Source organism: Gopherus flavomarginatus, chromosome 2 (assembly GCF_025201925.1).
Source record: "Gopherus flavomarginatus isolate rGopFla2 chromosome 2, rGopFla2.mat.asm, whole genome shotgun sequence".
In the NCBI taxonomy this organism is placed as follows: Eukaryota; Metazoa; Chordata; order Testudines; family Testudinidae; genus Gopherus; species Gopherus flavomarginatus.
In genome coordinates, this window is record NC_066618.1 from 3,349,351 (window position 1) to 3,363,140 (window position 13,790).

The 13,790-nt window shown below is 51.4% G+C and overlaps 1 protein-coding gene across 1 annotated transcript in view; it reads left to right on the forward strand.

Annotated features, from left to right (window-relative positions):
• The first annotated feature begins 1,888 nt into the window (after nt 1-1,888).
• The window catches only part of LOC127046007 (uncharacterized), a 50,387-nt gene continuing 38,485 nt past the window's right edge, over nt 1,889-13,790 (forward strand). Inside the window, exons 1-5 of the mRNA XM_050942906.1 lie at nt 1,889-2,106; nt 4,282-4,680; nt 5,555-5,636; nt 6,037-6,144; nt 6,455-6,568. Coding sequence (XP_050798863.1) covers nt 1,915-2,106; nt 4,282-4,680; nt 5,555-5,636; nt 6,037-6,144; nt 6,455-6,568 — 895 coding nt within the window. The 5' untranslated portion in view covers nt 1,889-1,914. The remainder of the gene's footprint in view (nt 2,107-4,281; nt 4,681-5,554; nt 5,637-6,036; nt 6,145-6,454; nt 6,569-13,790) is intronic.

The following is a 13,790-nucleotide window of genomic DNA, read 5'->3' on the forward strand; positions in this document are numbered from 1 at the left end:
TGGGTCAGTAAATGGCAAGCTGCAAAATGGAAGAGAAAAAATGTGCTCACTTACAGTGGAAGCTCTTCGGGACAGGGAATCCTTTGACTTTTTGTATCCCATCTCATACAATGGAGTCCTGCTTCGTGCCTGCAACTCCTAGGTGCTACTGCCATGCAACTAAACGTTTCAACCTTGCATAAGACCTGTAGTTTTAAACAATGTTTAAAGCATTTTGACACAGTTTAAAACATAGTTCTAGTTGAAAAAGTGTAAATGCACTTTAGCTCGCCAGTGTGGAAAGAGGCCTTTTAAGGGAACTAGAAATGATTTTTGAACACAACTTCTTGTACCATTTCTCAGGATGTGTGGTTAAACTGGTTCAGCAAGAGCAGTGCAAGGTGTAATTCTAACCTGAAAAGTGAAATTGAAAATAGCATCTTCTTACTCAAAAGATCTGCTCTTATGTGTATTGAGAGCCTTAGCTCTTGACTTAACAAAAATAAGTTTTTCTCCTGCTCCCCCCTTTTAAGTCTGCAGAGCTAACACAGTTGAGAGAATGAGCTGGAGTCTATTCCTTCATGTGCTCATTGACAGAGTTGTTTACTACATCCTAAGCAGTTACACCTCTGTAAACCTATTGAAAGCAATGAGGTGTCATGGCTGTTGAGGGCTTAATTTGGGGATGTATAAAACAGACCCTGGCCTGATTCAGATGAACCCAGTCTGAGAGTGCAGGGCTGGGAAAAACAAATGTTATTTATTAAGTGTGCTCATGCTACAAAGAAATAATGGAATGACAGTAAACAAGCCCCCACAGTGCCAATTTGAGAGGTGCTTTTCAGAACAGAAATACACTTTTTAAAGATCAGTTACAAGAGAGTCTGAAAGCTCCATAACAGAGGGTGGTGCTATAAAACCCTCCTTTAGTGCTTTACATTCCCAGTGCTTTATATCAAGAGGAATTGGTGCTCTTCACCTGTTTGCGGATGGCCTGTAATATACAAGGTCAGACTAGAGCTGCTAGTCCCTTCTATCCTTTAACTGTATGACCATGCATCACGTTCACCTGCAAACCATGTGCTGCCATTGGCAGTGGGGGCTGCTGCCAGAGATGACTAGAGCAGTGGGGGAAATTAAAGGGACAAAATTAATGTATTCACAAAGTATGTCTAGGGTTTTTTCTCCTGGACTGTACAGCCCAAAGGAATTATGGAGCCAGTCGTGAGGTAGGCCCAAATGCTGGCCATGGTTCTATGGGAGGAACAGGGCTGTAAGCTGGCTCTGCACCGAGCTGGCCAGTCGAAACAGGGTGTGGCTGGTGTGCACAGAGGTAAGAGCTCACACACATACTCCTTATTCCCATCCCCACCCTGTGCCTTATGCTCCTCTCCACACAGGAGCCTTGTGAAGCTTCACTTGTAGGACACAGTCCCACAGTATTGTGGAGCCAGGGCTTCAGCCTCTGCAGGGCCCAACAGCAGTGCTGCAAGGGGGGGAATTGCTGTTTTAGTTTTATGCCTTAGATGCAGTAATGGGGGGCGTCTATCAACTGCGAGCTTGGTGCAGATGCTTTCCTCCCCCCCCCCGCTTTAATTTCCGCGGCAGCTAAGCAGGAGGCCAGGCCCATGTTCCCGGCAGCGGGAGGGACCCCGCATGGGAGCAGGTTATCAGCACGGGCCCAAGGGCTGGCGTCAGAGGGGCTGCCCCAGGCAGGAGCGGGAATCGTGGGTGTGGAGCTGGACAGATGCAAAACTGGCTGTGGGCGGCGGGGGGCCCTCCAGGGCTGTGAGTCCCGGGCTGGGTTAAGCGCCCGCCCCACAGGGTGACGCACGTTCCCTAGGGAGAGCGCGGCCGGGCGCTGCTCCCTGCCAAGAGCTCGTGCGAACACCTGCCCGCTGCGCAGGCGGCCCCGGGTTCAAATCCTGCGGGCTGATGCTGTGTGCGCGGCCGCTCCCGGGCCCCGGCTGCGCTCGCTCTGCTCCGCCCGGCAGCGGGGCCGGCCCGTGGCGAGGCGGCGCCGGGACTCTGCCCAGCCCGGAGCGGGAGCGGAGCTCGGCCGGGCCGGGCCCGCTGGAGAAGCCCCGCCCGCCCGGGGGGGCCATGGCCGAGCGGGCCGCTGCCCAGGTAAGGGCCCGGCGGGCGGGGGAGCCTCGGGCCCCGGGAGCTTCTCCCCGCCCGGCCTGGGCCCCGGGAGCCGGGCCGCCCGGCCGGGCGGGCGGGGGCGGAGCCCGGGGTGGGGGGTCTCTGCGCCCCATGGACAGGTCACAGCGGTCCCTGTCGGAGCCGGCTGGTGTCGGGGGCCGCTGGCACCGGGCTCCCCTGGGGCACTGGCCGCTTTGCTATGGAACCACCCACAGCTAAAGGCTGCTGGGAATAGGGTGACCAGATGTCCTGATTTTTGGGTCTTTTTCTTATATAGGTTCCTGTTACCCCCCACCCCCATCCTGATTTTTCACATTGGCTGTCTTGTCACCATAGCTGGGAATCTGAGGGGCTGAGGCTGCTGCCTGGGGCAAGGCCCACTTCTCCTGCCCTCTGTGTACGCCCCGGGGGGCTTGCTGTGCCCGCTGCACTTTCCCCACCCAGCACAGGGGTTAGAGTCTGACCAGGAGGCACAACAGCAGGGCAGTGCCAGCTGTGGAGTCGGCTCTGATGCCAGGAGTAAAAAGCAGAGTGGGGAGGAGGAGGGTGGAAGTTCCAAAGTTATCTTGTTTCTGACCCCTTTCGCACGCCCCCCCTCCTGGGCAGAGATTGGCTTTTGTCTCACTTGACCCATCTGGGTCAAGAAGGACAATAGACCCATCTTCTACGTTCTCTGTCCCGCAGCTTCTAGACCTAGCAAAGTATTCTGGCTCTGGGGTTCTATAACTGGCCCAGTATGTGGAGAGGGGAGAGTTTGTGTGTAACATCCTGGCTGTTAGAGTGTGAGATCTAAATTCCAGCTCTGTTCCTGAACTGAGTGCAGATGGCTGGTGGTGGAGGGAGGAAATGTTTCATACAGGGACTCTGGCTGTAGAGACTGGGTTCTCTAGTAGTTTTCTTTCTCCTCCCCATCCCAATCATCCTTTCTGATTGACCTGTCTCAAGTCCCAGGTCATCATGACTCTCCCTTCAGTCAAGATCCGAATGCAGCTCTCTTCAGAGCAATGCCTGCTGGCATAAAGGGGCTGCCTGAGGGTTGTGAAGGCCTCTCTTCCCTGCAGCACAGCACACTCTGCTAGCCTGGGGGACCAAATGTTAGGCCCAGACTCTTAACCGCACTGGGGGAGCGAGGGCTGCAGTCCCTGGGCCATCACAACACATGTTGGTGTGCAACGGTAGAGGAACATGCATTTCACCCAGGAAATACTAGGCCTCCCTCTCTTCTAATCAGGGGAGATGCCCTGAGCTGTCTGATGATACTGATTTTGGCAGCTTAAGGTGATTGTTAAATAATAGTAAAAAATAATTCTCCCATTCATTCATATGGTATTAAGATGCGCATTACAACCTTTGCTAGGGTCTCCAACTGAGATCAGGGCCACAGTGTGATGGACACTGTATCTACCCATCATGAGAAATGGGCCCTGCCTTAAAGAGCTTGCAGTCTAAACAGATACGGCTGAAAAGGACAGGTGAAAGGGACTCTTCTCATCCCCCATTTGACAGTGGGGATCTGATCTAGGGAGGAATGTGACTTGTTCAGTTTCACACAAGGAGATTGTGGCAGAGATGGAAATAGGTCACACATCTCCTGAGTCTCTGTCCAGGGTTTTAACCGTAAACCCATCCTTGTTCTCCTTCTGTTTTGGGCTGAGGGGTCACTCAGGCAGAAGACTATTTGGAAATGTTTTCCTATCATGCACTAAGCAGAAGCTTAGGAGTAAAAGCTAAGAGTTGTGGTTTTCAAACCAAAAGCTTTAGTGTTTTGAAATAGAGAAAAGTTCACCATGCAGGCAGAGTATTGACTATCTACAAAGTCTGTTTTGTAAAATGAAGCTATTGATCAAAAAAAAGTTTAAAAAAAAAAATGTGAACCTGCTGATGAAACCAAATTGGGGCCTTTTCAGAAAACATCTGAACAGTTTGAAATTGTATTGCAGATGGAGTTCAGGTTTTCGTGTGTGCCAAATTTAAGGCTGATGTAGGTTAAATTCCCAGAGTTTAAAAACACAGCTGATGATGAAAATATCAACAAACTTTGATACATCTGGAGAGTGACTCTTTTGGAATAAAGATCCAGCCCCAGACACTGCTGAGTGGCAGTTTGTGTATTGTTTACCTTGCTAGATGTCTTTCCATTTCTGTCCTTTCAAATAGGTTCCAGAATGGGACACAGAGTCATGGTGGCCAATGCCTTTGCAGCCACCTGCTGTCCCTGAAGAAACTTCCCTGAGAGAAACCCAGCTGCAAAGAGCAGAGATTTCTTTGACTGTGGTGGCTGAAGTTCAAGCTGTAGAGAGGAAGATGGATTCTCAGGCTGCACAGTTGCTGAATCTGGACGGGAGAATGGGGACGGCTGAAAAGAAACTGGTTGGCTGTGAGAAAACAATGGTGGAGTTTGGGAACCAGCTGGAGAGTAAATGGGCCGTGCTGGGAACTCTGATCCAGGAGTACGGGCTGCTGCAGAGGAGGTTGGAGAACATGGAGAACCTGCTGAAGAACAGGAACTTCTGGATCTTGAGACTCCCCTCAGGCACTAAGGGAGAAGTCCCCAAGGTAATGGTATCCCAGCTGGTGCAGAAGAGCCGAGGTAAAGCTGATTGTCAGATATCGAAGGGGTATTTGTGTCGTGTGCCTGGTAGGTTCTTTAAGGCACTGCTGATTTGGATCTCATTGATAGATACTTTTGTACCAGGAATAAAATCTTGGGGGGGATAATATTGCTTGTCCCTTTAATTCTGGTTTCATTCCCCCAGTCAGCATTAATGTAACTCTCAAAAAGACTCTGACATCATCTCCTGCCTCTTCTCATTCTAATTACTGGGTTGTTGGATCATGTCCAAGACCTGAGGTAGGAGGGGTCCCTATGTATCTAAATTTCATTCACAGTGCTGACCTCCTGCGGGTGAGGTTTTCTCCTGTCTGCATTGTCTCTTCTCATGTTCTCTCAATGTTATTTAGGACTAAACTTTCTGCCTATGTAGCTATATTAAAATCAGTGGAATTCCACCAGCAGAGAAATTGGCCTTTAGCTTCTATGGCTGAAGAGAGTTCTGCCTCTGTGCACATTTGAATTTTGGCCTGTTTGGGTGTATCCGCCAACAAGGGAACTACTTGATCACTTCTTTGTGGACATCTAGGGTGTGTCTACACTGCACACTCCTCATGGCAGTGTGCAGAGTTCATGCACTGCACGCTGCCCTAGCTTGGGTATAAATACCAGTGCAGACAGCGAAGCACGGTTTAGATGAGTAAACCCACATGAGAGCCTTAGGGTATGTATCCTACACGGCTCTCCACACACCCGAGCAGTGCCGTCTCCGTCTACATTGCTAATGTTATCCATGTAGTATCCCAAAGGGGAAAGCATGCAGCGCTTGTGATTTCAGTCCCAGTGTCGTTTGATGCATCTCTGTATTTCTCTGAGCAGGGATGGGAGAGTGCAGCCAAATGGCAGAAGGAGCTTTGTGAGAACGTGATGAAGGGGAACTTTGAGACTCTGATCTCCATGGGTAAGGATCAGTTCTCACTCGCTTATTACAGGCTTTGTGATGTGGCAGGGGCTGGGTTGGCTCTAGCTCAGAGTTATTGATCAAGGGTCAGATTCTCCCTGGTGTAAATTGTCCGTTGGAGAGAATGGAGCTGTGACAGTTTACACCAGGTGAGGATCTGCCTCCAGATCTTTATGCACAATGCATTGTGTTTCTCTCCATCTTATGAGCCCTGAATCTGCTGCTGGGAGTCCAGCTTACCTGTCACCAGCGATCTCCATTTTCTGCATGCTCTTCATTAACACTTTTGCAACTTGGTTCACAGGAGCAGGCACCTTCAGTGACAAAAGGGGGTTTAAAATCACATCAGGTTTTATGTAATTAAAGACCAGAGAGCCCTATTCTTCTTCTCCATGAACAGACTCTGCGATTTCCAAACCCAGCATCCTGTCCCGGATTGAAGGAGAAGAGGAGCCATGTACTGGGGATGAGCCGGAGGAGACAGAAATCCCCATGGAGCCCAGCATGGGTACGGACATGGTTAATACTCCAAGAGCCTGATAGGCTCTTTAGATTTCTCATATCCCAGGGTTCCTTATCCTCAAGACAATTCTGACCCCAGATTTCTCCACCCACCCCAATAGGTTCTAAATCTAGCAGCTCCCCTTTCTGACGCTCTGCCCACTGATCCTCTGTCAGTTTTCTCTGAATCCTCATTATTACCCTGTTTACATTTATTCAGGAAAGAAATAGTATTGGCTAGAGATCGTGTTTTCCCAACATCCACAGAATGCTTAGCAAAGGGTTTGAAAAGCAATTTCCTTCTTTCCCCTGAACAGATTCTCCAGTTCCTACACATGAGATTTCATCCTGGATTAAACAGGAGGAGGAGTTGTGTATCAAGGATCAGCAGGACTCAGAGGAGAGAGAGATCCCTGCAGATCTTAGAATGGGTGAGCAGTAGATTTAAACAACTGAGAAGTGACACAGTAGATGGAGCTGGAAATCCAATCAAACCTTCCCAAGCTCCTATCATTCTATCTTTTTGTACATCTGTCCTAGCTTTGTAAGTAGCCTTTGTTGGTGCATAAGAATGGCCATGCTGGATCCATCTAGCCCAGTATCCTGTCTTCTGAGAGTGGCCACTGCCCGATGCTTCAGAGGGAGTGAACAAAACGGGGCAGTTTGAGTGATCTATCCCCTGTTGTCCAGTCCCAGCATTGAACAGTTAGAGGCTTAGGGACACACAGAGCATGATGTGTTCCTGACCATCTTGGCTAACAGCCATTGATGGACCTATCCTTCATCAACTTATCTAATTATTACCCAGTTATATTTTAGGCCTTTACAACATCCCCTGGAAACAAGTTCCCCAGGTTGAGCATGTGTTGTGTGAGGAAGTACTCCCTTATGTATGTTTTAAACCTGCTGGCTGTTAATTTCATCAGGTGACCTAATTCTTGTGTTATGTGAAGGGGTAAACAAAACTTCCTTATTCACTTTCTGAAAGTCCAAGTACACTGAATCCTCTGGATCCAGCCTTGTCCATGTGTGTGTTTGACCCGCTCACAGAACTCTAGAAAATTGGTGAGGCATGAATTCTCTTTACAAAGGCTGTGTTGACTCTTCTGCCACACATTGTGTCCATCGTCATGTCTGAAAATTCTGTTCTTTACTATAGAATCAACCAGCTTGGCTGGCATTGAAGTTAAGCTTACCTGCCTGTAATTGCCAGGATCGCCTCTGGAGCCTTCTTAAAAAATTGGCATCACATTAGCTACCCTCCTGTTACCCGCACACTCCAGGGCACCCATCATTACCCTTCCTTGGGCTCAAGGCCTAACCGTTTTCATTTAGGCACCTACCCTTCCCCAGTTCCTAGGGCTCAGGGCGTACTCTTCTGCAGGTTTGCGGGGCCTTTTACCAGTGAAAGAGCCATACACAGTAATATCCTTAACTTCTATTTATTAAGTTACCAAACTGAATGCACATGCTAAGCATACAGTGCTCACCCCTCCCAATAAGGTGCACACACTTTTCCTGGTGGCTAGTCAAGATTAGATCATCTGGGGCTCTGGCTTCCAGCATGGTGTGATTGGCAGGGTATTGAGGTCCGGCAGCTCTGAGTTTGGGCTGTGTCCTGAAGTTAAGCTCCCAAAAACTTCCTTTTGGACTCCAATTTATATAGTTAAACTTGAGTCCTGCTTAGCTCTACCTTAACAATCATTTTAAAGAGAAGTCCTACCAAACAGTATTTTTCACCAGTCACAGCCCATTACGAAACAATTGTTTACGCAATCAGACCCCACCACCTTAGTTGATTTAAATCTTGCAAAATTAGTTATGCCACAGACCAAAACGATCAAAGAACCAGACAAAGAAACAATACAGAAGTGAGGACCATAAAGGCAAAACAATGGAAGTAGAAATTTCACAATCACAACTGTTGATAAGCAATTCCGTGCCAGACAAAACATTGTCAAACAAAGTTTTCTTGAAAGATTTTAAGACCTATTTCTTTATCTGGTGATGATGGGTCCTGTTAGGACAGGAGCACCTTCTTAACAGTCTGATGTTACGTTGCTTTGAAACAATGTAAATGGTTGTTCTGGTTTTGGTCCTGCGATCTGCTCTCAGTCATTCTTGTCCTAATACAAATTCATTGTGTGCATGTGATGAATTACAGGACCTTGTGACGCACTTCATTTATCTTGCACCACTCCTGCCCTCTGATCTATCTCACCTGAAACTTGCAGTGTTCCAGACCTCTGAGCTGCTTCAAATCAAAGCCTGCTCATCTGCCCAAGGCTTAGATACTCACTGATTCAGAAGTAACTGGCTTCACTTCCAATATATTACAACTCTGCAGGACTAGAAATGGGAAGCTTATTTCACTCGAAAGGGGGAAATCCCCAGCTTCCCAACAGGATACACAGCACTTGCTTCTGGCCCTGAAATGTCCTGAGAATAAACATAGAAAAAAAATGTAGAAAAGCTATTTTAGGTTCCTGTTAGAAATTTTGATGATTCCATCTTCATCTGAAAAATTTAGAATCATGGTAGCGAAGGGAGACTAGCTTTAAAGGCAGAGGGATACAGAAAGAATCCTAGCAAAAAGCATTGGTTAGTTATTGGAGTAACGTGGCATATGCAGAATGCATGGTGGTGCAGTCCTGTCTAAAGGCTTACCTGGCCCTTGTTTGGGATGACCTGTGTGACTCCAGGGTGGTGTAGCCATCCCAAACTCAAGCTGATTAAAGCCATTGATTGTGTAGATTTCCCAACCCGAGAGTGTGTTCCCCTGGCAATTTACTAGAGTATTCTAGATAAATCCCATTTCTCACACCAACTTTGAAAGCTCTGACTTCCCACTGCAGTGCTGACCTGCATTTCCTGTGTGTGTCTCATACTGTGCCCCAGCAGGAAGGTGAGTCTGCTGAAAAGGATTCTGGGTGCTCTGACATCCTGTTGCATGTGTAGGGGTGAAGAGGTGAGTAAACCAGCAGGAGTGTCTGTCAGACAGGAAAGAGGTAGGGGAGTAGAGGCTGTCACGGAGTCCCCGGGCGATGCTTTGGAACTGCTCCCCACCAAGCCAGGCAGGACTTTGGGGAGCCTCCTCTCCCTCGGAGCAGACTGTCTTCAGGGCAAGAAGCTCACACAGCTTCACCTCCTGGGTCTCTCCTTGGAGCATTCAGCATCCTCTGCCCCTCCGTGCGCTTCCCACAGCGAGTCCACCCCAGCGGGGTCCTGGGGAAGCCACAGGGTCCTGCCCCCCCACTTCACAGTCAGACGTGACTCTCAGCCAGCCAGTAAAACAGAGGTTTATTCGATGACAGGAACAGGGTCTAAAACAGAGCTTGTAGGTCCAGAGAATGGGACCCCTCAGCCGGGTCCATTCTTGGGCCCAGCAAGCCAGACAACCCCATCTGCCCTCACTCCCCATCCTCAGCCAGCCCCAAACTGAAACCCCCTCCAGCCGCTCCTTTCTGGCTTTTGTCTCTTTCCCGGGCCAGGTGGTCACTTGATCTTTGTTCAATTTTAGCTATTCCCTTGCAGGGGAAAAGGGCCCCGGCCATTTGTTGCCAGGATACAAAGTGTCAGCCATTTATGCATACTGGAAACTTAAGAAAGGCATAGGGGAAACTGAGGCACCCACACAGTATTCAGAGGAAACATTAAGAACAGTCCCACTTCATCACATCTCTCACCACTTCGAGACTGAACTGAGCGAGGTCACTTTAGCCGGTGTGACAAAGTTCCTCCTCTACCTTGGTGGGTCCTGCACTTATTGGCAGATTTGCTCACCTCAGTGAACTTCCCCACAGTCTGGATCAACTCCTCTTGTGTCTGATCAGGAGTTGGGAGGTTTGGGGGGAACCCGGGCCCACCCTCTACTCCGGGTTCCCGCCCAGGGCCCTGTGGATTGCAGCGGTCTATAGTGCCTCTTGTAACAGCTGCATGACAGCTACAAGTCCCTGGGCTTCTTCCCCCTGGCCTCCTCCAAACACCTTCTTTATCCTCACCACAGGACCTTTCTCCTGGTGTCTGATAACACTTGTACTCCTTAGTCCTCCAGCAGCACAACCTCTCACTCTCAGCTCCTTGTGCCTCTTGCTCCCAGCTCCTCACACGCACTTCCTCTCCTCTGGCTCCCCCCTCCCTGACTGGAGTGAGCTCCTTTTTAAACCCAGGTGCCCTGATTAGCCTGCCTTGGTTGGCTGCAGGTGTTCTAATCAGCCTGTCTGCCTTAACTGGTTCTAGCAGGTTCCTGATTACTCTAGTGCAGCCCCTGCTCTGGTCACTCAGGGAACAGAAAACTACTCATCCAGTGACCAGTATATTTGCCCTCTACCAGACTCCTGTACCCCACTGGCCTGGGTCTGTCACACCGGTGACCTGGGGAAGTTCGAACCCACCAACGTTCCCATGGATGCCCCATCATCTCTCCTGTTTCTTGGTGGGACTTACACCAGGCCCTTCCAGTTCCAGGTCCTCCCGTGGGTCTGTTGTGCTTGATGGTGCTGGCAGGCTGCATGTGGGAAGGTTTATGCAGCCCGTACCCTTTTGCCACCCCAATACCCCTGGGGTTTAAATTGGAATTAGGTCTTTTCCCAGTGCTCCAGTTTGGAGGGCTGCAATTTGGGCCCTCTTGGTTAAGAGCCCCCATCTTGACCTTGGCCACCCTCTGACCAGGTGTCTCTGTCTCCAGCAGCTCAGCATCAGCCCTTGCATTTGACGCCACCACGTCGGAGGAGCGTGGTCAGTATACACAGTAAAGCGCCACCCAAATAGATCCAGCTGCAGCTTTCTAAGGGCCGGCACCATGGCCAGGCATTTCTTCTCTGAGGCCACAGAGTTCTGCTCCCGGGGCAGCAGGTTCTTGCTCAGGTACCCGATGGGGTGTCTCCCCCACTAAGCATTGGCTTGCATCAGCACCATGCCCAGCCCTGCATCTGAGGCATCGGTGAACACTGCAAAAGGCTTGGCAAAGTCTGGGTTTACCAGATTTACCGGGCCCTGGATTAGAGCCACCTTCAGTATACAGAGAGCTCTCTGGCACTGCTCAGTCCAGACCACCTCGTCTGGCTTACCCCTCTCACATAGCTCAGGGATGGGGCAGCTAGGGGGCTAACCTGGGGTACAAACCTCCAGTAGGGCCCCGCCATCCTGATAAAGGCCTGGACTTGTTTCTTGGTCTGGGGAATGGGTCAATCTCTGATCATCTCCACCTTGCACTTTTCGGCTTTTACCGTCAGTCCTGCCTCCTTGAGGCAGCCCAGCGCCCTCTTCACCTGGAACACGTGTTCCTCCCAGGTCTGGCTAAAGACACACCTGTCATCAATTTACGCCAAGGCCAAGTTCTCCATCCCCCTCAGCTTGTCTAGAATCTCCCCAGGCCTAGGCATGGGGTAGGCATCGGACACCATGATGGCTTTAAGCTTCCGATAGTCCCCACAGAACCAGATCATCCCGTCTTCCTTGGGGACCAGCCCTACGGGTGAGGCCCGTAGGCTGTCGAACGGCTGGATCACATCTAAAGCCAGCAGGTCCTTGACCTCTCTCTCCAGGTTCTGGGCTGCTTTCCCAATGACTTTGAACGGGGAACACCTGATGGGGAGATTGGCTTCCAACTTAAGGAGGAGATCCACCAGGGATCTTCCCCCTTCTCCTCCTAATCCTCCCCTTCCAGGTCCAGGGGTTCCCTCTTCTCCCATCCAGCAGCTCGAAGGGGAAGAATCCTGTGGATTCCTGGGGCACCACCAGCTGCCTCCCAATTCTCCCCAGTTCTACTACCCCTTGGGGAGCCCATTCCTGGGACAGGAATCCCTTCTCCCGTAGGACTCTGTCCCTGCAGCCTTCCCCAAAGGGGTTTGCAGCGCTGTGGCCAGCAAGTTCCCTCAGCTTCTCCAAGGAGGGATCCCTCTGCAGCTCAGTCTGGAATTCAGCGGCTGGGGAAGGGAGTGGGACCTGCTCCCTCTCGCTGGCTGGGCCTGGGGTCACAGCCCCCCGAGCCCTGTCCCTGGTAGCTCCCTTCCTGCTGTGTAATCACTTCCCAGCAGCAAGTCTGGACCAGGCAAACCTGGTTGGCAGCCGACCTGCCCTGCCTGTGTGTCCCCCCCACTCAGCTGGGGTCTCAGCTCCCACCGTGCTCAGCGCTGCCCTTGCTGTCTCAGTGGGGACAGGCAGTGAGCTCTCTGCTCTCCTTACAGCATCAGAGCCAGCGTAAGCTCCCTCTCTGGTGTGCAGGGGGTGGGGAGCATCTCTGTCCCACTCAGCCCCAGGGGTCTTGCCACCCCAGGCAGGTCTCCCCACTGACCCCCACCTTCCGCTCCCACTGGGGGTCCAATGGGCCTGAGCCCAGGAGACTCCACGCAGACATAGAGGCCAGGGCCAGGAGTGGGAGCCTGTCCACCATCCCACCCATCCGGCTGACAGCATCTATGGCCTTGGGACCCAGAAAGGGAGCTACATACCGGGGCTTTTCCACAGAGTCCCCCTGGTTCAAATCACCAGCCTGCTTGAAGGCCGTGTGGTGAGCATCCACATCCCCCCACCCTCCTTAACTAGGGGCAGCAATTTAGTGTCGAGGTTCCCTGCAGAACTGGCAGCCCGGGGTCTATCCCCACTCACCCCTGGGAAACCCCCTATGCCTCTCTGCTCCACTATCGCCAGTCCATGCTGCTGTTGCTTCTCCTGCAGCTTTTCCTCAGGCTCTTGCGCGCTCTCTCCCAGTTCTCTCGCTCTCTCGGGCTCTGCTCCAATCCCATCCATCTCCGATCCCCTGATGGGGAACCTGATCGTGAAGAGCCCCATCTGGTTGGGGACCAGACTCTTGGGGATGTCTGGCTACCACTCCAGCTGCTCCCAGATCCTCTTGTAGCCCCATTTGGGTCAGGAATCTGCTCCTTAGAGTGGTCCTCCTCATCCAGTTGCACGATTAACTGTGCCTTGGTGAACTTCCCAATGCGTAACCCTCTCTTTTGCACAGGATCACAACGTCCTCCTTGAGGAGATGGTGATAGGCCATCACTTCTTCACTGTTCCTAAGTTGCTCTGGACTCACCCGCCTGTGTGGTCTTGGCTCCCCCACGGTTTCCAGGAAGAACCTCTAGTGTGCCAGCCCTTCTCGTGGTCACCACCTCTTTGCCAGGGTAGAGCTGCAGACTCCTCCACCCCTGGGACTGCTCCTGCAATCCCCAGGGGAACCCTGCTACTGCAAAAATCCTTCTCTCTCCCAGGGTCAAGCGGCAAGCTCCTCCGCCCCTGAGACTGCTCACTGCAGTCCTCAGGGGGACCCTGTTACTCCAACAGTCCTTCTCACTGGTCACACACTCCCAGAGGTTAATTGCCCCCTGAAACCGTCCCTCTCTGAGCCTTCAGCACGCCTGGTCCTCATTATCCCCCCTTTGTTTTACTGCTCCCCAGTCACTTACTGCAAGAAGCGCCATTCACGGGGTGCAGTACATCCCAGCGCTGCCACCAGTTGTCACGGAGTCACTGGGCGATGCTCTGGAACTGCTCCCCACCAAGCCAGTCAGGACTTTGGGGAGCCTCCTCTCCCTCGGAGCAGACTGTCTTCAGGGCAAGAAGCTCACATGGCCTCATCTTCCTGGATCTGACCTTGGAGCATTCAGCATATGCCCCTCCGTGCACTTCCCACAGCAAGTCTGCCCA